Source organism: Falco peregrinus, chromosome 5 (genome assembly GCF_023634155.1).
Source record: "Falco peregrinus isolate bFalPer1 chromosome 5, bFalPer1.pri, whole genome shotgun sequence".
In the NCBI taxonomy this organism is placed as follows: domain Eukaryota; kingdom Metazoa; phylum Chordata; class Aves; order Falconiformes; family Falconidae; genus Falco; species Falco peregrinus.
Window position 1 is genome coordinate 60,510,904 of NC_073725.1, and position 24,272 is coordinate 60,535,175.

The 24,272-nt window shown below is 40.0% G+C and overlaps 1 protein-coding gene across 4 annotated transcripts in view; it reads left to right on the forward strand.

Annotated features, from left to right (window-relative positions):
- Positions 1-24,272, forward strand: part of ADCYAP1R1 (ADCYAP receptor type I) — a 140,907-nt gene that overhangs the window by 18,987 nt on the left and 97,648 nt on the right. For all 4 annotated transcript variants that reach the window (XM_055806718.1, XM_055806719.1, XM_055806721.1 and 1 more), the window contains exon 2: positions 13,973-14,140. In XM_055806718.1, coding sequence (XP_055662693.1) covers positions 14,090-14,140 — 51 coding nt within the window. In that variant the 5' untranslated portion in view covers positions 13,973-14,089. The remainder of the gene's footprint in view (positions 1-13,972; positions 14,141-24,272) is intronic.

The following is a 24,272-nucleotide window of genomic DNA, read 5'->3' on the forward strand; positions in this document are numbered from 1 at the left end:
GCTGTGTGTCTGTCTTAAATCTCTCTCTTCCTTTCCCTTGCTTCCTCTCTCTCTCCTTCCTGAAAGAAAACATAGAGATATAGGGCACAATTCATCTGATGCTCTGAGATACATAATTTAGGATGATCTAACTTGTGCTCTGAGCTCTACTGGATGTGCTGGCTATGTCTCAGTGACTATACAAGGAATCTGTGGAAAGTAGCTCATTTTCAGAGGGATACATTTTAATGAAATAACTCTCATCCAAGGCTCTGAAAGAGCACCCATGGGGAAGAAGCATTTTCACTGTGCCTTTGAAACATGAGTCAACCTATTTAAAACTGAGCAGTGGGCACTTTGGAGAAGGCAAGGATTTCAGCCTGATTGAATTTACATCCTTGTATCCTAGGTTTTACTGGTGTGCATGACAATAAAATGTCAAAGCTAGCCAATGGAAAGCAATAACATTTTGGTTGTCTTCTGGGCCACATGGAATATTCCAGTTCCACATGATTTTTGAAGGAAAATGTGAATCATACCAAGTTAGTTGCATCTGATCTGATGACCATCCTGTCAACTTTATCACCACACATCTTACTATCTACAGTCAGGGTTTTCAGCTTTTACCTCAACAGCCAAGTTCAATATGGCAAAATAACTCACTTTTTTAATGGAGCCCATTGACTTCTGTTCACACAGCCTCTGTATATAAGAAGAAACCTGCTGTAGTAGATTGGAGTTCCACAGAAGTAACAACAGTGCTATAATGGATACAACTGATCTCTTCTAGTTGTGTTTTTGTGCATTTCTTTTGTTTGTTTTTGGATATCTCTTGAATTAATAGAAAAGGAGAACATATACCTTGGCTAAAAAATTTTGCATGTAATTGTATGTTTATGTGTGTATGTGTGTTTATATTGAACTGTTTTGATCCTGAATTGTTCAAATCCTCCCAGGTATTCACTTAGGGCCATATTATGCCACCTTATAGGGCACCATAGGGCCAACTTATCATGGAAATCCATGAGCAGATCACGAAGATGAATACAGAAATCATCAGTTTAATCACAGTCTGAGAAGGTGATTAAAGGGAAATGAATAATTTCCATTTATTTGTATTTACTTTTTTCCTAGGGGTGGCAGTGCTGTATTTTTTCTAGAAGCAGTTTAATTCAGAATAATAGTGAAGCAGTGGTGTATGAATTAAGCTGAATGTTTACATTATCCAGATTTTAGTTTTTAAAAAGTAATGTCCCTAAGAAGCTTCACTGCTGTAAGTCATGGGTATTCATACCTTTTTAAGGCACTGGGCACCCTGAAATGTGACCTTGGCTAAGATATCTTAACTACTGTGAACCACGGCTTGGTAAATCAGTTTTACAGTGTGGAATAACTGTGCAATGCTACCCAGGTTATTAGGTTTTCTTTTTCAAAAGGCAAACTATCTAGAGACAAGGTAAGAGAGAGGGCTGAAAGGGTTGGAGTTACCTGCAACATCCTCACTGTGTCACCTGAGTGTCCTTGCTTCATGAGACAGGATGCAAAGGTCTTTGTGACCTGCTGAAATAAAGAAAAAAAAAATAGAAAAAAGAAGTCCATAACATTTCCTCTAGACTCATTTCTTTCTATGTCAGACCAAAGGACTGTGTGTGTACTTACACCTTGCGTGTAAGTAGGAGCTTTCCTAGGAAGGACTGAACTCCCTTGCCTGTCCATATGTCTAAGCTACCATCAGCCTCAGCACCCACTACCAAAAAAGCTCTGCAGCCTTCACTGCCTCCAGACTACAGGGAGCAGGAAAGACCAAGAACACGTTGCAGTCTCCTCCTGAGACACGAGTTCACTCTGTGCTTTAAGGTGGCTGGATGGGAGCCAGCTGTGAGTCAGAGGCCATGTGACTGGGAACCTATGTCTATTAGCACTGCAATAATCTACATATCAGTCGATTTACAAAATATTCACGTTACATAAAGTCCTCCTTTTTTGATTATCCTCCTACTTCTGGAAAGTACTTCCAGGGCCTCTTTCTGCTGATGGTCCAAAGCTTTCTTCTAATTCCCAGCTTAACATCTTCTTGTCCCAACAGACTTTAATTTCAATTGCTTTTCTTCCTCTTTTGTTTATACTTCTGCTATGCTTTTGGCTGTCCCTACTCGACAGAGTCTTCTGAGCTAATCAAACTGGTTTTCTGCTTTATTAGCTCTTTCTTTGCAGCACAGTGTCCCAGAGCAAGGCAAACCCATGTGCTGCTGAGGTGAATTGCTCATCTTTTGTTCACTGCAGAGGGAGCTAGGGGAAACTAGCTTGGATATAGATGTTTCACTTTTAGACAGCCAAATTTATGTGACATGAATTCCATCTCTGGTGTTGCAAGAACATGTGCTGTGGAAGGTCCTAATATTGTCCAAATGTAGTGAGTCCATTAACCAGAAGATGGGATACAGCTGGGCAAACTTAGGCTGTTTGAGGTGCAACAAAAAAGAGGACAATAGGATATGTAGGTGGAAAAAAAAGGAATTATGCAACTTGCTAATGCTTATGCAGTGACTTAACCTTATCCTTCAGTGTAGGAATGAAACTGCTGGGGGGGTGGGGGGCAAATATTTTCATGTTCCTAAGGAGAGAAGAGGCAGAGTTGTATTCTCAGGCTTGTTCTGGGACACATTTCCCTGAGAATTGGACATTATGAGCTTGAAGAATCGCAGTTGTAAGGGGATCATTTTCTCTATCCAGCAATAAATCAGGAAACATATTATAGCTGAGGTTTTGGGTTTTGTTGTTTGGTTTTTTTCAAGATGGGCTGAACCTTGGCCCATGAAAGCTTTCTATGTTGTTGTTTAGAAGTGTAGTGGAGGCCTATGGATATTCATCTGGGACATCACCATAGGTCGCCAGGTCAGAATGCTCAAAGAAGTACATGCTGTTGTATGCAGAATGGCTCTGCTGTTTGCATTGAAAAATGAGAAGTTCATATAAGGCAAAGAAAGATCATTTGGTCATCCTTTCTGAACACCCTGGCAATTTTTCCATACTTCCAAGCATCAGTCTTTCAATGCCAAGGTTATATCAGACTGTTTTCTGCACACCACCACATATTTATTCCTTTGGCATCAGGCAATTGCTCGTTGTATTTACCACCTTTCAAAGTAACAGGTAACTCCCTTTCATTGCTTATTTTACTACTATGGCTCTGCTTTCAGATGAGCAGGGTAGACTTGTTTCCCAGAGACAATATGATGTTGGTGTGCTGTTACTGCAGTTCAGAGACTGTCTCGCCCATGGGTCCATCACCAGCTATAGGGCCTGGAGTCTGCCTGTACTAAATAATGGAATGCCTTGTTAAAGATACCCCTGATATTTCCTCACAGCTGAGAGCACGTAGTACCTTGCACAGCGACTACCTTGGGTCTGGGGAGAAATGATAGTTTCATAATGGCAGCTTTATCTCAAGATAATCAGTTCAGCACATCAACAAAGCTAATTAAGGGTGTTAAGAGTGGCATCGCACTCCAGTAAATATATTATTTTGAGTTGAGTTTGAAGGTGCTATAGAAGTACTGCACTTAGGATGCTTTTCAGACACAATGGGAGTAAAGGGCTTTGGTCCAGAGGTGCATTTTTCTGCTTTTACTCTTTCCTCTGGCTGTGACAGATGTCTGCTCAACAGTGACACTGTTGAGCAGACATATATCCAGCCATATATGTTCAAAGCAGAGAGTGATGGCGATGTTGATGGATGGTTAAAAAAGAGTTCTTACAAGTTCCTATGTAATACTGAAAAACAATAGTGAAAGCTATAGCCAGGGCAGAAAATGCAGATCACCACTTGAGGAAAGCAAATGAATCAAGTAGCTCTTGCAAAACTTTGATATGCCAGATAAAGAACACATTTTACCGGTAGCAGAGTAATGATTTTGAAGGACTTTGCCAAGCAGCACTTAAGCTCTGCTGGAATGGAGCAGCACGTAGTTACCTCTATGTTTCCATATTAGTTGTATATTAGCTATAAAGTTCCACATACACCACAGATGCTTCAAAAGAGTAATTGGCCTGCCTATGAAGATGAAAATTTCTCATATAATTTTTTACTTTACCTACTAATGCTTCTTAAATGCATGGTAGTTTATAAATATTTCCCTGCGACTGAGTATCTGTGGTCTTTAGTTAAAAAAGTCATGCCATTTCACCAGGTCTCTGGGGACGTCAACAACATAAGGCCACAATAAATCTGATAGATAATACAATAGAGAAAATAATTCCAATCAAGGCAAGAACTGCTGCATGCATTTTATGGGTGATGTTACATGGGAAATCTGCCAAGAATAGCAATCGTATGCACAGGGAGGGATGAATTGTGTTCCATAGTCTCTGCTTTCATAAGTCTATAGCTGCTCTAGTTGCAAAGACAAGCTAGAAAATCCTGATCTGTAGATGAATGATCCATTCATGTATGCCTGAATTTTCAGAAAACCTGAAGCAACAGTTCCAACAGACGTCCAAAGTCATTATAATGTCAAAATACTCAGATAGCTAGAAGAATTCTTTAGATGTCAATGACCTTCAAAGTTTTATCATACCCCTATGGGTGAAGCAGCATAATATAAAGGAGAAGAATTGTTATATCATTTTTTTTTTTTAACTTATAAAAGCCAGGCATTTTAACTGGAGTTTGTTTAAAAACCTCAAGTGCTGCTTAGTTTTACACACCATGTCCAGAAAGGCATAAAATTTCAAAGTTTAAGAAAGGCTGGGTTTTATGGTCACACATATGAACGGATGAGATATAGTGAATTTGGATTTTCAAAAATTTTTTGATAATATTCTTACTGAAGAAAGCAGGCATCAGCTGGGATCAGAAGAGCCGAGTGGCTCACATGACTGATTTACTTTGATTTAACACATTTCCAAACATATGCTTACCTATGGTAACTTCTTATGTGAGTTCTTTGCCTATGGTGAACGCAGAAGAATGAAACTTAGCTTACCAACAAAACAACCAAAACTAAATGATCCTGCCTTGAATTTGATGTAAACCAAGAGCTACATACATATTTACTGTGCATCATCTCTGGCATAATAAGTTTGCAAGCTGTAAAAGTTTTGCTATGTGTCTGACCCCTAAATAAAGGGAAAACAAAGCAGCAAGAGTGTACAACTCTTTCTCAAAAGTAATACTGAATGCCACAAGGAGCTATGCTAGCCTAATCTGGTGTAAGGTCTGAAAGTGAACAATGTGATAGCAAAATTTGCAAATGATCAAGAAATGTATCCAATCTTCAGAAAGTGTAAATTGGGATATCTTTCTTAAATTAGCTGAGTGACGCTCATTAAATCTGTTCTAGAATAGTTTTGAGAGGTTTTTTTAAATGTTAGGAAAATTCTATAAAGCTAGAGGACTAGGAAATTCAAGAGCTGTCAGGTTATACAGAAATGATAAGGAGCGTACTTTGTAAGGACAAATTATAATACTCTTACATCTTCAGGGAATATCAATTTAATTGAAACCATTCAAAGAAAAAGAAAAAAAAACCACACTCCACCAAAATTATAATCAGGGACAGCTGAAATAAAACATACATGGAAGTTATTAGGTTGTGTTAATAAAAGGAATAAAGATAGTACTGAAAATAACAAAAGGCCATGACACAGATGGAAGTCAGTGATCTGTTTTGCTTACCATTAGTGCCTTGGTGTCTGAAATGTTGGATATGGAATTTTCTTTGTTTGCCCTCATCGGCCTTAGTAAGCAGAGGAATGAAAAATAGACTCTTTCCAGGCAGTAACTCTTGTTGTCCAAAATTAGTTATCTAGCATTAGGGTATAGAATTGCTCCCTGAGGATACTTACCATACTTACCTCTTCTCCACTGACTGTAAAGAGAGCCTGGGTAGACCGGGCTGAACTATAATGTCTAACTTTTGAATGTGACCAATGCTGTTTAACGTTTTCATTAATGATGGGATGATGGAGCAGGGTGCACATTCAGAAAGTTTGGGAGGAGTGGTTGGTCATACTGTTATTCAGAGGGAACTAGACAGGCTGAAGAAATAGGCAGAGAGGAATTCAAGAAAGATAAATGTGAAGTCCTGCACCTGGAGAGCAAAAATTCTATGCACATGGACAAGCTGGGGATCAGCTGGCTGGAAAGCAGTTTTGCAGAGAAGGACCTAAGGCTCTTGGTGAACATGAAGCAGATCCTGAGCCAGTAATGTGCCCTTGTGGCAAAGAAGGCCAAAAGCATCATAAACTGCATGAGAAAAAGTATAGGCAGCATGCCAGGGGAGTTGATCCTTCTCTCTCTCAGCCCAGTGAGACACATCTGGAATGCTGGGTCGAGTGCCAGACTGTGAGTACAAGAGGGACATGAACACACTGCAGTGAGTCCTGCGCAGAGCCACAAAGATGATTAAGGAATCAGGAGGAGAGTCTGAAAGAGCTGGGCTAGCTGTTCAGCCTAGAGAAGACTCAGGGGGATTTTATTAATGTGTAAAAAGACCCAGGCTCCCCTCAGTGGTGGCCAGCAGCAGGACAAGAGGCAACAAGCACAAATATATAGGAAATACAACTGCAAGATAACAAAACACTTTTCTATTGTTAGAATGGTCAAGTACTAGAACAGGTTGTGCAGGGAGCTCATGGAATCTCAACATTTGGAGATAATCAGAACCTGATTGGAAATGGGTTTTGGATAACCTAAGCTACCTGCTCTAGCTGACCCTGCTTTGAGCAGGGATGTTGGACTAAACAATCTCCAGGGTTCCTTGCCAACCCCCAGTTCTGTGAATCCCCTGATCTGTTATTCTTCTTGCAAAACTGCATTGCTCTGATTTCTTTCCTACACAAGTCCTCACAGAAGACAATGAAATTGATAATCCTACTTCAAGTAGAAATATTCAACCACCTGGACTCTCATATACATACAGGAGTCACAGCACCTGCAGTTTACCAATTCCTATTTTTGTAATCACATCTTTATCTTCATTTTTAGAAAGGGAGGACTAGAAAAATTCATAGGTGTTTTCTGCATGCTGTGCAAGGAAAAACAGAATTAACCCCCCCCATATTCCTCCAGATAGAAAAAAGACTATTGCTGAGCATTACTGACAGACTTGGTTATTCTTTAACACTGAAGTGTCTAAGCCAGGCAGCAGGTTGAATATGTTTCTTTCAACTATTTCCATGCAAAATTACTGCCAGCACTGTATCAGCTCTTTTTTAAAAATTTTGTTTCCTGAAGTCAAAAGCAACAATTTTCTTGAGCAGTGAAAACACTGGATATTAGAAGAGACTACCGGTTTACATCTGTCATTAACGGACAGTTTGCAGCACTTGACTCCACATCAGTTTGTCTTAGAATGATGGCTAGATATCCTACAGTCTCCATTCCTCCTTGTGGACAATCCTGTGACAAAATCCAGGTTCCTGGTTGTAGCTCTTTCAGGTGAAAGGGTGGCATTTCTGCCTAAGAGCCCCAGGATATTCACGTGGACCTGAGAAGTGCTCACTCATTCCTTTCTGTAGAGGGATGAAGGCAGTGGGTTGATCAGCATTGATAACATGCAGCTGTGGCCTGGCCTCGAAGGCAGTGGGTTGATTGACATGGATGATGTGCAGGTGTAGGTCGTTCCCCCTAAGTAGTTAAATAGCTCTGAGGAGTGGGGGAGAGGGAGTTGGATGGAGGAGATGAGACAGTATGGTCTGACCTATAGAGGAAGGAGAAACAGTGTGGACAGTAGACTCTGACTGATGGTAAAGCCTTGTTGCAGCCTGATAGCTTGCTTGTGCTGCAACACCTTTCTGAAAATCCACATCTTAGACCTCCTGCTGTAGCTGCCCTTCAAATCCTGTTTTGTGATTGACAACAGACATGGTGAGTGGAAACAAGGAGACTAGGGACTCTTCCAGTGAAGCATACAAAGGGATAAAAGTGAATAAATGACTCTTTGATTTTTAAAAGAAAGATAGAGTTAGATTCTCAGCTGCTGTGATCCATGCAGATACTTTAATTTCAGTGAATTTACAAAGATTAATGAAAGTAAATGAAAACAACCCAAAATAATTAAACTCCAAGAAATGAGAAGTGGTATATTAAAGATACTAGAAAGGCTACAATGTTAATCTTTTTGTTTGCTCTGATAAGATTGCTTTTTACAGGCTAGTTTCTAAAGGAAACTTTAGAGCTCTTGCAGTCTGATATTTAGTTAAATTTTCTTTTAGTTTTTCTGTTATCTTAAATATTTCAGTATCAATGTTTTGACACCCTAAACAGTCTAATTCCTTCTCAAGCCTTTATGGTAGGTCAAACTTTGCTATGTTGGGTTTCATATTGCTGAATTGTATACTTCAGAAAAGACTGGAAGTGGGGTTATTCTGTACGAATTTAGATATCCACAATGTATATGTCAACATATGAGGTAGCTGTTAAGAATTCCTTCACACTTAGGGAAGAGAAGTAGAAAGTATAAAGTACATACCTAAAATAGGTCAGACAATTTGCTTCCTTCATATATCTACTTTCCTCTGTTGACTACATAAAAAAAGACTTGACAATGAGCTCATATGTGAGTATGTGTCTTCTAGGTTTCTAAAATTAGGTGGTGTCCCAAGTCTCTGATGGGCTATTTCCCCAACCTGCTTATTTCTTGCTAGCAACTGTCTCAGTTGGCATGAGGAAGGTTCACCATGCCATTTAACATAAATTATGAAGCTGTTATGCTACATTTGGGAAGTTTTAGGAGGGAAATAATAAAATGCACTGGATTTCACACTTGGTATTGAAAGATTGTAGAAGACAGAGGATCATCTATATCAGTATAATTACTTGTTCATATATAAGCCAAAGATGCCCATCTGGCTAACTTTGTGCCATAAACAACTGTGGAGTTCCCTTCCTTGGGAAGAACTTTGAAATGCCAAGGGAGCGGTCTGTGAGCCAGACTGACTGGTGAGGGCTGGAGTATTCTCCTCAGCACCTTTTTTCCTTTGCACCCCAATGTTCTCTACCCATGTGTGTTCTGCATAGGGAAATATTCCTCATGTCACTAGGAAGTACTGGGGTAACTGTGGAATGAGTGACTTTGTGCAACATAGAGTATTCAATGTGCAGAAGCTCGGTTGATCCTGCATGTTGTCAGAAGCTTTCAGATTTCCACACTTGTGTAGTGGCTTGGTGTGCAGGAGAAGGATGTGGGCAGCCTTGACTAGACACAAAATTAAGATTAATTAAGTAATGAACTTGCATTTGATAACTGCTGGTCTAAGCCATTGTGGGTCAGCTTTGAAATTTATTGCCTTCTTTCCAAACCACTGGCATGCATCCCAGAGGACCATACCAAGGAGCCTAGCAGATCAGCTTGTTTCTTTCTTTTGGGTGAGAATGCAGTTAACAGCTCATAACTGCCTTATAAAGTCACTAAAAATCATCTTTCATTCATCCTACATGGGTATGTGCTGTCTAAGATGCTGCATAACAGTTCCACCCATTACCTGAGATGGTGAGGTTTTGTTAAGAGGGAACCCACAAGGTGCTGCAGTTACTGGGGGTATCCCTGCTTTTGACAGGGAGAGCCTGCAGAACTGTCTGGTAACAGTTCCTGCACTTCCTACTACTAAAAATAGTCATGTGGTAGCTTTCCCAAAGGGTATCTTGGGAAAGAAAAAGTCTTCTCAAGAAGTCAACATGTAGAGCTAGTCTTGGTTAGCTCACTTCTGACAGCGGGAGCCCTGACTTCAGAACAAGGCAGTATTTGCAAAACAACTGAAAAGAATAACTGATATGACAGGTAGTGATGTATGGCCCCCTGGGAGTGGGCACATCCTACTTGGGAAGGACTCGCTCTCTGTTTTTGTTGGTTACTGACATAATGTTTTGTACTTTACACTTGAGAGCTTCTGACTGTGTAATTCTCCTCATCATCCTTTAGGCTTCCGTAAATTAGTCCACATATGAGCTAAGCACTCCAGAGCTCCTTTTTAGATAGGGGAAAAACGGGCACTTGTAGCAGAATGGGTTTTGTCAAAGTTTTTCCAACCTGCCCTTGGAGTACCTCACCACTGAATAATACAAAGAATCTGCTGTGGCACTGAAAGTGTCTACAGTGGACAAATCAATCCACCTTTGTAGGTGATGAATTTTTTTCCTTAAGTCATTATGTGACCAAAACAAGTCCTTTTTTTGGCTGAGTGTTTTTTTCCTTCTTCGTATGTTTCAGCCATGCTTGAAATAGCTCCCTGAAGCCCAGTGCCTCTTAGTAACAATCAACTGATTTTCATTGTCAGAGACTTCAACAGTTCTTCTGTTTCATCAGAGATAAGTGAAGTTTTTTTTTTTTATATTGGGGAACTGTTTGCATAACTGAAATGTGCAGCCCCCATGCTATTGGCTGTTCTGACTTCTCCAATTTTAATTACAGTAGCAGATGCAGGTAAAACAACAACATGGAGCACTAGTAGCTCTAATTTTCTAATGAAATTACAGGACTTGGCTACCAGTGACATCAGAAAACAATATGATAATTCAAGCATTCTTTCCAAATCCCATATTCATATCTTTATTTCTTTTTCCCCAGTACTGAATGGAAATGCTTTAAGAGCATTGCCTGTATTTTTAAAAAGTTTATTTTTCTAGTATATGATTGTGAGATAACAAGCCTTTTATTGGTAGTATGTGGACTCTGCACCTATGTTTATCATACATGCTAGGAGCTGCTAAACAATATATACAAGTTCACTTCAGGTCTAGGGCATAAGTTCACAGAACTGGCAGTTGTTATTACCTAATAAACACTTAAGTCTCTGTGGGCGATATGAAGGCCTCAGCCCAGTTTTTGATGCAGGTTTCCATGACTACCTTGAAGGCAAAAATGAAGTCAATTCTTTTACTTTTTCGGCAAAATGTGAAAGAAAGTCAATGAGATGCTTTGCAGATGTTCTTGTCTTCTCTTTAGAAGTTTTTTAAAAACTAAGATAAAACAGAAAGCATCCACTCCACATCTCCAACCTAGTGAATGTCAGGGAAAAGTAAAACAGGATCTTCAAATATTGGAAACAATGTATTCTAGCAGTTACCACTTCCTCATGGGGTATCTGTCCATCTCTTTAGTCAGGCATCTCGTACCCCTCCACTGTATTTAAATCTTATTTTTTCTGATGCATTACAGTAGCAGAACCCAAGGATAGAATTCAGTCTCCACATCACTCCCGCCTTTCTGGAATGGCCTGCACACAAGAGTGCAAATGATCAAGAAATAATTTCAAATCCAATGTCTGCTAATGCATCTTTTGTTTTTCTGTTGCTTCTGTTAATGGAGTGACTTTCTTTTTCCATCTCCTCACTGCTGAATGTCACCATGGATGTTTGCTGTCCTCCTCAGCTGAGATCTTATCAGTCCCTCATTATTTGATAAACCATCAGAAATACAGTTAAGTAATTAAATTCTGTACCAGAGCAGAGCAAAATTGACTGATTGAGTGAGGATGGAAGAAAGCAGATCAGTTTAGAGGGAATTTTATAAATCATTGTTCTCCATTTAGTCAGGGTCTTGATAGAGAAGACAAAAATTTAAAGAGCTTAATTTTCCTTCTTTTATTTTTTAATTGAAAGACTCCCTCCTTTCGAAATGCTAGTGTCTTGGCAGTATGTTGCAGTCAGTAAAAAAATTGAGTGTCCTGTGATCATAAAAGTTCTTTTACATTTGCCTTTGTCATTTTTTGTTTACTTTCTGTTTTCTTCTCAGTCTTTTCTCTGTTATATTTCCTCGCATTCCCTCTGATATTTTAAATGTTTTTCCAATGTACCCTTGTTTTATTCTTTCTCTAATTGTTTGTGTCCCTGGTTTGTTATTATCTATGATCCCTTTTCTTTTCTCAAATATTTACTTACTTTGTTTAAACATTTCTCTAGCTGTGAAGATGTATGTCAGTTGTGTTTATGCCTGTGGAGGTCATAGGTGATGGTATGTAGGAAACCTACATCAAACAAGAAGATTTTACAAGGGGCCTCAGCATTCAAAAGCTTCATTTGCACTTTGAAATAAAACAGATGAGACACCATTCTCTGGCTCCAAGACAAACTGGTGTGGCACAGCTCATGCCAATGGGGCTAAACTCTCATACCTTCCTGAAGCAGAGAGCTTGCACCTAAACTGCTGTAGACATTGCCAAAGGACTGCTGGCTGAGCTTACCTTGGAGGAATTAAGTCTATAGGGTAGAGATGCACTGAAGGGGTGTGGTGGGTTGACTTTGGCTGGACACCAGATGCCCACCAAGCCGCTGTGTCACTGCCCTCCTCAGCTGGGCAGGGCAGAGGAACTGCACCCCAGGCTGCTGGGCCGGGGTATGGGCAGGGACATCCCTCAGCAATGGCTGTCGTGGGCAAAACAGGCTCAGCGTGGGGAAACCGCTTCATTCATTACCCATCAAATCACAGCCAGATAATGAGGAATGAAACAAAATCTTGAAAACACTTCCCCCCCCCCCCTCCCCTCTCTTCTTCCCGGGCTCAACTTTGCTCCCCATTTCTCTCCCTGCTCCCCATCAGCAGCACTGGGGCTGGGGAATGGGGCTGGGGTCCGTCCATCACGTGCTGTCGCTGCCACCCCTTCTTCTGCAGGGACAGGGCTCCTCACCCCCTGCTCTGCCTCAGTGGGAGTCCCCCCCATGAGTGCCGTCCCTCAAGCCCAGCTTGCCCCAGAGGTGTCCCCGCAGGGTCCCCAGCCCTGCCAGCAGCCTGGCCCCAGCAGCACAGCAGCACTGGGGGAGTCCCTGCCTACCCCTGCCCTGGCGTGGGGGGCTGCAGGGCCGCTGCTCCCACACAGTCTCGCTGCTGCCCTGGCTGCAATCGCACAGGTTCCCCCCTGAAATCTCTTCTCCCCCTGGCGCTGCCACTGTGGTGGCTGGGCTGGGCCTAGGCCGGCTGGCATTGGCTCCTCGGGCACGGGGGAAGGTTCTGGCACCTTCTCACAGACGCTGCCCTGCAGCCCCCACTGCCAACACCTTGCCATGCAAACCTGATACAAGGTGATCCATCTCAGGCAAGGGAGAACCGGGGAAACACAACTAGTGAATATGAAAGTATAACTCCATGTTAAAAACTAAAAACCTGGCTGTAGGTAGGGCACCAAAGGAGATCTCTGTGTCACCAGGATACCAAGACCTGAAGCAGGATGGTGTTTTACGCTGTTATGAGGATTGCATCCAGCCAGAGATTAAGACAAGAGAGGTTCTCTTAAAGGAAAAAATGTTTGAGGAACCATCATGATTTGGAACGAGTGGGAATGTTTAAACACTGTTTTATGGTGGGAGGTGCTAGGACAAAGCTAATGTCAGGTGCAGAATTGTGTTATATCCTGGCCACCTGTCTAGCTTCTTGGCAGAGACCAAGCAATGGAAGTCACAGACATGCATGACCTTGTCATCCACATAAGTCAGTCCTGTCTAATGTCACGGATGAATCTTTAGCCCGGCTGTGTAATTCATTCTTTTGCACCTCTGTTGCTGAGTTCTCAAAAAGCTATCAGGCTGTTAACAGCTCTGGTCATGGATTTTGTTATCTGAACAAGAGATCTCTGGGAGTAAATTATCATGTCATGCAGTCTCCTAAAAAAGCCCCCAGACAGTTGTGCTTTTGAGACACTACTGAAAATCATGACGGGCAAAATCATGACTTCAGAAATGAAGCAGACAATTAGGTCCTTTTTCTGGTTAAAAATAATCCATCATATCATTTCCTTGGGGTACAATCTAGGTCTTCCCAGCTACAGAACCTTTTTCAGTAGTTTCTATGATACAAGTTACTCATCATACAGACATTGGCTTTGAATTAAGTATCCAAGACCATCTATAGCACCTATCATAGCAGCAATCCAGACAAGTATGGTTGATCTCTAATGTACAGCTCACAGTTCAAGTGCTGGGTTCTCTGTTTTCTGTTCATTTCTTTTTCATTCTCTTCATGTTTTCCGTATTTGTAATAATGTTCCTCTTTCACTGCAGAGATCTGAGCCTTGACGTGAAGACCTTAACAAAAAGATCTTCAGAGAGTGTGTGCTTCAGCCCTAACAATAGTATTAACAAGCAAAACGTGACCAAAGCTGAACATTAAGAGAGACGATGGCTGTCAATTGGAAGATCTGCTTCTTCGCTCTCATATTGCTTCCAGTGGTAAGGAAAGATTTTTTGATTTCCATTGTACTGATATACTGGTCTGAAGGCCAGCACTTGCTGAGAGTGAAGGATCTGTTGCTGACACCGATTCTGGCTTTTCTGTGTGACCGCATAGCCTACATAAAGACTTTCCCTACTTTATGGATGCCCATCCTGTAGAAGGGCAAGTCAGTTCCTTGAGGGGATTTGTTCACTGTTTGTACTTGAGATTAAGAATAAAATAAGGTAATAATTTTTTTTAAAAAAGTGGGGTTTCTGTTTCAAATCTGTTGGTTTAAGATATTTTTTTTTTTCAGGCAAAGGGAATAAAGTTAGAGCTTCCCATCAGCCTGGTGAAACCTAAGCCTTGAGATATTTCAGCCAGTGCTTTTGGGTGCTTTTATTTTCAGAAGACCAATTTCAAGTAACCATAACCTCTAAAGATACAGGCACTCAAATTGTTTGGTCACATTCTTGAAGATCTTCAACTCTTTATGAAGATTATAGGGATTTTTTTTCATTGTAACTCTTTACTTACTATGTAACATGTTATCCCGCGAATCACTCAGTCTGAACACATCTGAGGACTGTAACACTGTTCCTGCCCATTATCCCCCTACACATTGCGGCTGTATCTAGCCTCACATGACAGCCATAAGATCCCTGAATAAAGCATGCTTCTGCATTTGCAGCTGTGAGGTATGGTACACAACCCCTATAATAAACTCATCTTGCATTTCAATCCAGTTCTTTGCTGGACTATTGATCATAACTGTGCCCTTCATCACTTCTCAAGAAGCATTGCACAGTGAGATGCTATGACACTAGTATTTAAATCCTTTATCTTGTTCTCATTAATAACCTTCCATAACTTCCATGCAGATGCTTTACAATTGCTTAATATACAGATACTCTCATGTTACTGCACTTTAAAAGCCAGGTATTTCTAAGAATTCTTGATACAGATTTTGTTTTTATTTTTTAAATGAGGACTATTTAATATGGTAGTCATGTGACCCCAGTTATCTTTCAGCAGATTTTACAGTTTCTTGCTCATGTGTATTGATTGTGTGACCTGTCTTTTACAGTCCATATTGGTCAGCATACAGGACTTATTTTTATTTTGGCACACAAAAACGCACATTCTTTCCTCTTAGGTCTTACTTAGAAGCAACTTTAATTAACTGCTTATCAGAAATGTAGCCTTATTCAGCTAAATTCTGCAGAATTGGATTGGAACTGCTAGTATACTTCTGTTCATCCAAATAATACAGTCCCTTACTATACAAATACCTAGTCTTTGAATTTCTTTCTGGTACATGACTCTTGTGAGCATTGCCTAGTTTTCCTGGTGAGGTAGAAAGCATTACTTATTAACAAAGTGAATGTGTTTAATTTTTACACTGTATCTCTGAAGTAGTTACACTAGATTTCCCTAAGCTAATGCAGAGGGAAAACACCTCTCTCCACCCCCACCCCCCTTTGACCTGTTTTAGATGCTTATGTTAGCATGAGATTCCTGTATTCTTGACTATAGAAGGAGGTTAGCTCAAATTCATATGCTGGGGGTTTGGCCATACATTAGATTATATAAACACACCTTGTTGCTTCTGGTTTGAGACCCAGAAATGACAATTGTCATGTCACGGTCTCTTAGGAGCTCCCATCTTACAGCTAAGCCTTTCTCATCAATATGTGTTGGTCAGACACATCCTACACCAGATAAAATTGCAAAGTAGATTGGTAAATGGCCATATGAATGGAAAGGCAAAAGCCTTTCTTTTTAAATGACCAGTGATCTTCATAGTTTCAAGATTTTTAGTGTTCAGCTTGAGACAGCTAAAAGGTGTCATTGTATTCAGAGGTGAACAATTTTTAATTAAGGGAATAGATGTGCCTGAACATACCTCTTGGGCTTTCAGATGGACGACCTTCCTGGCAAATGTGGAAGGACAGCAAGTTTCCAATTCCTAGCATTTCAGGACATAACTGTGATCACTGAGCTGGATAATTAGTGATCAGCTTTAGCTTTTGGAAAGAACAGCTCTCTAATGAAATACTAGGAAGCAAAACAGAGCTAATAAGAACAAGTATGCCTTTATATATGCTGTTTCTGCAATGTTTATGAGCGTAAGGTTTTATTATGATCTCTTGCAGGAACCCAGATACTAAAGTTAACGATTTTACACACATGAACTTGTACACACATTTCTTTGGCCTGTGAAGAGATTTATGCCTATGATGGATTGTACCATAATTTGTATATAGTACTCATTCCTTGTTACATACCTTAAGTTTCTTTTCACTGTTCAGGAATGATATGTTATTTATACTTCTTCCCTCACTGGGACTCTTTTATAACACTTGTGTTAACACATTTTCTCTCCATTGGGACACACACTTTCTCTTCAAATCACCTTTAATGTGCTGTGCTGATGTTCTCAAATTGGTACTTTTCTGTCATTCAGATTTTCAGGTTTTCTACAAAGAGAGAATCTGCACACCTGCTTGGATGCCCAGGTTTTGGCTTCACCAACAGAGGCCCATTTTACCCACAGAAACCCAAAGCACTGGGACTAAGGGCTGCATTCATAAACAGATCAAGAAAAGGCAAAAAAAGGACAAACTGCATTAACAGAAAATTATTGGTGGCTTCAAGTATAGACTCAGAGCAGACAACAAGAAAATAATATGCTAAGATATATTTAGAAAAGGGCATGTCAAGCCAGTTCTAATTGTCAGAGACTAAGGCTGGTTAGATTTTTTCACGTGTTTAACAGGCTGTTCTGTATTTGCTGACCACAAAGGTATTCCACCTTATTATTCACTTGGGACTGAAGGCAGGAACTAGAAGCATGATACCTGCTAGGCTTTTTAGAGGAATTCTTGAGCTTTATTTCTTTCCCCATTTACTAGGTATAAATGCCTATGTTGCTATTTCAGCTCTTTTTAATCCATTTTTTGTTAGCTAGCCTGCTTCTTTTCAATCACTCTCTTTTCTTTGTTTTCTCTGGACATCTCCTTTTTTTATTTGCACATCAGTTTTCTTCATCGTACCTATTTTTTGCTTCTGAATTCACTTTCACTGCCATTTTGATTGATTTCTCATTCTATTCATCTATGATAACAGTGGGCTTGGGGTTTTTTTTTGAAATATTAACAAAATTCATCATAAAATTGTTGAGGAGATAGTATCCTATACCATCGTTCCTTTGTCTGGTTCCAAATGTACTTGAGAAACAATGAAATTCATGACTCACAAAGTTGGCTTAGTATATGAACTGAATTTTAAATGTAACTGCAATGCAGGTGTTCTAACTGTCTGTAATAATTCAATCAGATGTATTTCTTCAGCTAAAACTTGGAGTTTCTTGTGGATGCATTTTTAATATTAATAAGCTTAAATGTTTCAACTGATAAGACAGTCTTTGTAGGGTTTCATTAGCTGGCAAACATATGTTCACTGACTTCCTTAAAAATATATATGTATAAAAGAGAGAGATGAAAAAGAACAGTGCAAGTGATGTCTGTTGTATATCAACATTGAGTTGCGATCACTGTATGAGGGTCAGCTGGGCAAATACAGATTTGGATACACAGACAGCATCTCACAGAACAGAGTATGAAACCTCGATCTGATTATGTTTAAGCAATATATGAAGAGAAAAAAACTACATCTGTTTGCTCAGACCCTGTTTACTGAAGGGGGTATATTTCTCAGTCTTTTAAGGATGTGTATAATTTACAGAGCAGAGGGCTGTCTGGATCCTCCATTATTCATCTGTAGCTGTCACTTTCAGTGCCAGGCTGTGTTCAAATAGGATCATCTACATTTCAGTCTCTGTCATTTTTTTAAAGATGAGAGACAGTGTATTCAGACACACTATTCCATTAGTTTCTCTCCAACCCTACTATGCTTGTTAGAGCATCCATTTTCTGCTGCAGCTCAAATGTGAGGTTCTTCAGGCATGGATGTAGATGGTTGTGTTGGTCCCGGCTCTTTAAGCAAACCATTTTTTTCCATGCAGCACTTAATGAGACAGCTTTTAATGAGTTTATCTGCCTTATGATTTGTAACATCTCATAACCCTATTAGAGAAGTCAAGTTCTCTGTAGGATTGCAACTGCCTCTAACATAATGCATAGTTACATGGGACTTCCCTGTTACTTATGTAATGCAAACATAATTATGTACAAATATAGCTAGGGAACTGCTGGGAATGTTCTCCAGAGGAGAAAAAAACCTCAGCTAGCCAAGACATTACTGCTGCTATAGCTTTTCCTTTTTAATATAGGGAGATGGTGCTGGGACAATCAAAGAATATAACAACCTCTTAAAAGCTTATGCCTGGTTTAAAAAAAAAAAAAAAAGAAAAAAGAAAAAAATGTCTCAGGGTATGTAATATTGGGTAAGGTAGTTTTAAAGAGAAGGTTCAGAATTTCTGGTAAGTTGTATCACAGAAAGTATCTGAGAAAATTGGTGTTACAAAATGATGACAGTGCCCTTGATACCAACCAAGTTCAAGTACCTTTCAGAGGTGCAAAATTAGGATTCTAGGTTCCAGGTGGTCCTTAGCCTGTAAGCTAGGTGGGATAAGTACTTACAGAGACTGACAGAGTGATAGGTATCTCAGGGTGCTATCTTCCTGGGCTTTCCTGAGAAAGCCTTACATGTTGACACTCCTGTCTAAGGTGTCTGAAGCTGGTGTGAGACCTTGATGTTGTGTTGGTGCTCCGTCTAGTACACTGGCACTTGTAATCTCACACTGAGCACATCAGGTGTCAGTTATGGTTACAGCAGAAGCTGAAACTAGACACAATTTGTTAAAATGTTTGTAAAGTTATTAAGTTTATTTGCACAAAACATGAATGACAACCAAAAAAGGGAAAGTCTAGAAATACACATATTCTACCAAAACGTGGTTCACAACGCTATGCACAGGTATCTACAAGCAACTTTCTTTATTTAAGCAGGCAAGATATCTAGGTCTTAGAAATGCATGGCAGCAAGTTACAAAGCAGAGAAAATGGTTGTTCTACATTAATGTGTTGACTTTTTTGCCCTCTGGTACTAGTAATAATTTCTGTGACAGGCAAATAGTATGATGACAACATTGATTTAAGGACATTAATATGATTCTTGTCCTCGCTGGTTTCGTATTCATGAGTTTGGAGGAGAGTTGGATAAGCAGTCAAATAACAAATTGGGAAATAAAAAAAAGATTTCTTAGAAAAGGAGCCTGTAAAAAAAATAAATCGCAATCAGTGATTTTTCATGTTGCTCATCTATTAATATCCAGCACCTGGAGGGATATTATTTAAGTCTCTAGCAAGTGTGCTGCTGGTCTGCTCTTCCTTCAGTTTGCTGAGTCAGCAGCCTAAGAAGATTTACTGTGGAGTCAGCTTGAAGAGATAGCTGTGATGCAGAACCCAAGCTGTCTTAAAAGGATGGGGGAAATGGAAGCAAAGGAGCAGGAAGAGAGGAAAAGAATATTAAAAAAAAGACAACCACATTTGTATCACTGCACTGTTAGGGATTTGGTCTTTTGTATGCCCTCCTGCCCCTCTCACCATGGCTTGAAACAAATACTTTCTTCCCAATCTGTGAAATAAACTCTGCTGCTTCTCAGAGTGAATGTATGTCCTACGGCAAGAACTGGGGCCGCCTGGAGGATCAAGTAGCTCTGCTGTAAGCCTGCCTGGGGGAGCATACAGGATCAGTGCTTGCCCCAGGGTTACACACCACAGGGCCCTCCAGATGAACTGTCCAGACGTAGTCTATACAATAACCATGGGGTTAGGAAGTAGATGCAAGCCAGAGTGTACAGTGCTTAAGGCTGCTTCCAGGGCTGCTTTTGCAAAGCAGTTGCTATTTAATCAAAAACTATGAGGCCCGTTACAAAGCACTGCCAACCATAAAAGCCTAAGTGTTGCTATCCTTGCAGTCCCCAAGGGCATGGAACCCAACTCAATAAACCCCTCTTTGTTTCTCTGGGCAAGGGGTGAATAGCTCACTCCAGGCTAACTTGTGCTCATGCTCCTGAAAAGAAAATCAGGTTTCCCTCAGATTTCTTTTTTTTTCCCCCATGTGGAAATCACTTGGAAGTGAGGAATTTGGAGATATGGGTCCCGTTCTGTACAAAAATACAGTAATTCCTGTGATATGCTTATTCCATGCAATATAATGCTAGTGGTGCCCAAAATGGATGGGACCTGCCTCTGCACTTTCCTGTGCATGTTAGAGGTGAATTGTGTCCCTAACTGATATCAGAAAATATACTTAGACCAATTTTTAGCCGGCTGAATGTCTAGATTATTTACTTATATTAATATATACTAATAATGTTTCTATACTCAGTGGCAAGGGCCAGAGATCTCTAGATATTGGTATAACCCATTCTGAAGTCCCCTAGTGCTCTCCATACTGCAAGTTCATCCAAAATTAGCTTTGACTAGACTTTGGTTTATTTAATATTTAGAAACCTCATCTTCATTGAGTAGTATGCTACATTTCATGAATGTCATGTGGATGATGAATAGATGACTGTAAGTCACTGCTGCCCAATTGATTGTCTTGCATTATCAACATCTTGTGACTCATCTTTGTAGGGCAGTTTGCAAGGTTATCACAAATCCTGTTTATTACCTTTCCTGGAATACATTTTTAAAATCAAGTATTGAATGTTTGTGCTTGTATGGGTGAGGGCAGATACCAATGGATCACTGTGTCTGTACTGAAAAATAGAAAATATATACCATTAAATATTCAGGATTTTTAAAAAATGAAAGAGGAACCATTTTAGAGAGAACAGGAAAAATATTTTCCCCACATTTTAGAAATACGCTGTACTAGTTTGATAGAATTATTCTTTCTAGTAAAGTTTAAAGAATTTAATCTCAATTTCAGCCACTGCCTCCCCCTTTTTTGTTCAAAATAAAATTTCTAAATAAATATTGTCTTCAAACAAGACACTATGGAAAGGGAGCACTTTATAATTCTCCCTCTTTCTAAAAAGGAACAAATAACATTTCCACCACCACCACCACTATCAGTACGGTTTAGACTGTAAACTTAATCAACATGCCGTCTCCTGAGGGAAAATACTCTCAATGAACAACATCTTTCAGCCAGACTGCATTTGTGTCACTTGGTGGGTTTAATGGTTTCCCAACCTTTGTACATACTCATTGGCTGTGGTCATTGTTCATATACTTTATATATGTACACTTATGCTGAAAAATTCTGTTGAGGATTGCAAAGTGATAAAGGTTTTTTACTGTTCCTGGCCTTCCCTACAACACATTTATGAAATATCCTTTTCTGTCAAACGTTGCTCAGCAGACTTATTTTGGAGCATAAAATTCTTATCAATTCTCTAAGAGCTTTAGACAGAAAAAGAAAACACTTTAGCTTCTGTGTACACTTCTCAAAAATGCTTTTGGTCCTACAGTCTCTCTCTGACTCAGCATCTGTGGCCAAAGGGGTTATTTAGACTAAATACAGAGTGTTAATTTGGTGGTTTGAAGACTCCTGAAACAGTTTCTCAATAATTTGAACTACAAGTATTTGCAGGTTTGGGAAGGGAAAGTACAGAGATATTTTGTTTTAATTATTCTTACTTGATAGCCACTTCTGAGCATGTTATATATTTTGGCATAAAACTATTTGGGACCTTTATTATTTGCTAAGGGCTTGCAGATAACTGATAATGCAAAATGCATGTTGGATAAAATTAGAGGTATGATAAAGCTCAGGGATATAAATTTGTGTTTACTTCCTCACAAATATTAAAATGTTCTTTCCTGTTGCTGCCCTCTGGCTGAGCAGTTTTTAGTTATTATATCTGTTAGCCAGCTTTATGATAATTTGCCCCATTACTTAAAAAACATAACAAAATACATGACATGTTTGCATTGCAATAGAAACTAAATTCTCTTGCAATTTCAGGCTAAGCTGCTCCATTTTAGTACCTCTTCCAGCAATGCAGATGTACAAAACCTAAACCTTTTTGGCCATCATGTGTTGTCTCCTACGTCTGAGCTAATGCAGAAACACCAGGTGAACAAACCGTATGCTAGTTTAAAACAACTGTTGAATCTCACTGCATATTTTTAGTCTAAAAGCTTTGACATCAAAAGTGATGAAGTTACTATTATCCTGTAACTGCCTGTAGCTGTAGGCATTCCCTTGCACACTCCCATTTGCAGAGCAGCTGTGGGAGCATCAGGAATTTTTACAGGCAGGCAATATCGGTGGGAATGGACTGTGAGATGCTGAAGGGCCTTTGATACCCAAAGGAAAGCAGACTAATGTGATCACATCTATGCTTATGTATTTATTTTGCTATTCCTTCAGGTCATCTATTTACTCCTAAATCCTGAATGTGATGGGTGGTTTCAACTAAATTTGACAGGAGGACTACATTCTCAGACAAACTGATTTTCTAAGTTTCATATGATCATTTAAGCAAAGACAGAGGTTTTGTTAATTCCCTGCAGAAAAATGAACTTCAGCGTAAGCTCAAGCCTTATTGGACAGCAGAGTATCCAAAGAAGAGCCCATCTAGAAGTCACTACTCCATGCAATCAATGGCTAAAGTCTTGTGCTACCACTCACAGAACTCATCAGCTTTGGTGTTTTTTTTTTTGTTGTTTTTTAAATCTATCAACTAATTCAGGTTCCTAGCAATTCAGGATTACTGGCAATTAGGGTATTAACCTAAGGCATGAGAACTTGGAGATCAAATGTTCTTATTGCCCCAGGTTAGTGCCTGACTTGAGCAATGCTGCAGCTTCTTGTTTCTCACTTCTCTGTGTCAAACAAGACCAGCTGCACTGCCCTGTCTCTAAAAGGTGTAGAAAAGATAAATCCACTTTATGATAAACTATGCTTAGGTATTAGAGCAATGATGCCAAAGACAGATGTATGACATATGAGAAGTTTGGTTTATCTTAGTGATGCACTATGGAGAAGCATGTGCTGGTGAGCTGCCTGGAGATCTGTCCGGGGTTAAGGAGCTCCGTGAGACACTTGGCTTCCAGAACATTCTGAGATTCATATCTTCAGTTAATCTGAAAAAAAAATAATAATGTTGGGTTCTGTATTCCATGCATTTTGCAGCTCAAACCATAAACAAAATCATCAGTCATATCTGAGTGAATCATGACATTATTTCAACAGTTCACTATACTGAACTGATGATATCAAGGATCCCGATTTTTCTTCCTTTTCTTTCATATTTCTTTGTACATGAACTGGTGTCTAACTTATTCTCACCCGTAAGATCCATGTTCATGTATAGTACATGTCATAGCAGCAGGGAGGCATCCCTGGGTGCTCTGGAAAAAGCACAGATGGGGATGCCCAGGGCAGGGCACAGTGCCTCTTGATTTTCTAATACTGGTGTGAAGTCCCATGTAAATTTTCATCTGATGAATGCCATAGAATCATAGAATCATTTAGGCTGGAAAAGACCTTTGAGATCATCAAGTCCAACCATTAACCCAGCACAGCCACTTTTACCACTAAACCATGTCCCTAATTGCAACATCTACACGTTTTTTAAACACTTCCAGGAATGGTGACTCCACCACCTCCCTGGGCAGCCTGTTCCAGTGCTTGACCACCCTTTCAGTGAAGAAGTTTTTCTTAATATCCAGTCTAAACCTTCCCTGGCACAAGTTGAGGCTGTTTCCTCTCATCCTGTTGCTGGTTACCTGGAGGAAGAGACCAACCCCCACCTGCCTACACCCTCCTTTCAGGCAGTTGCAGAGGGCGATAGGGTCTCCCCTGAGCCTCCTTTTCTCCAGGTAAAACACCCCCAGTGCCCTCAGTTGCTCCTCATAAGACTTGTACTGATGGAAATTATATTTTTCACTTTTGTGTTCATGAATTTTTCCTATATCTCTGTTAATAATAGCACCTTGAGGGTGACGGTTAAAATTCAGGGGGCAGGTCATCTTGTACTGAGGTCAGCTCCCCCTACATGGCCCTGCTTACGAAGGGAGGTTTTGGGATGCTGAGCAATGTGAAGTGGCAATCTTCTAGCTGTGTTCATGGTTTTGGGAAAAACCAAACACCAAACATCTGCAGAAGCCATTGTAAAATAACACCGTTAAAACTGTGGAAGAATGAGATCCTGTTCAATGT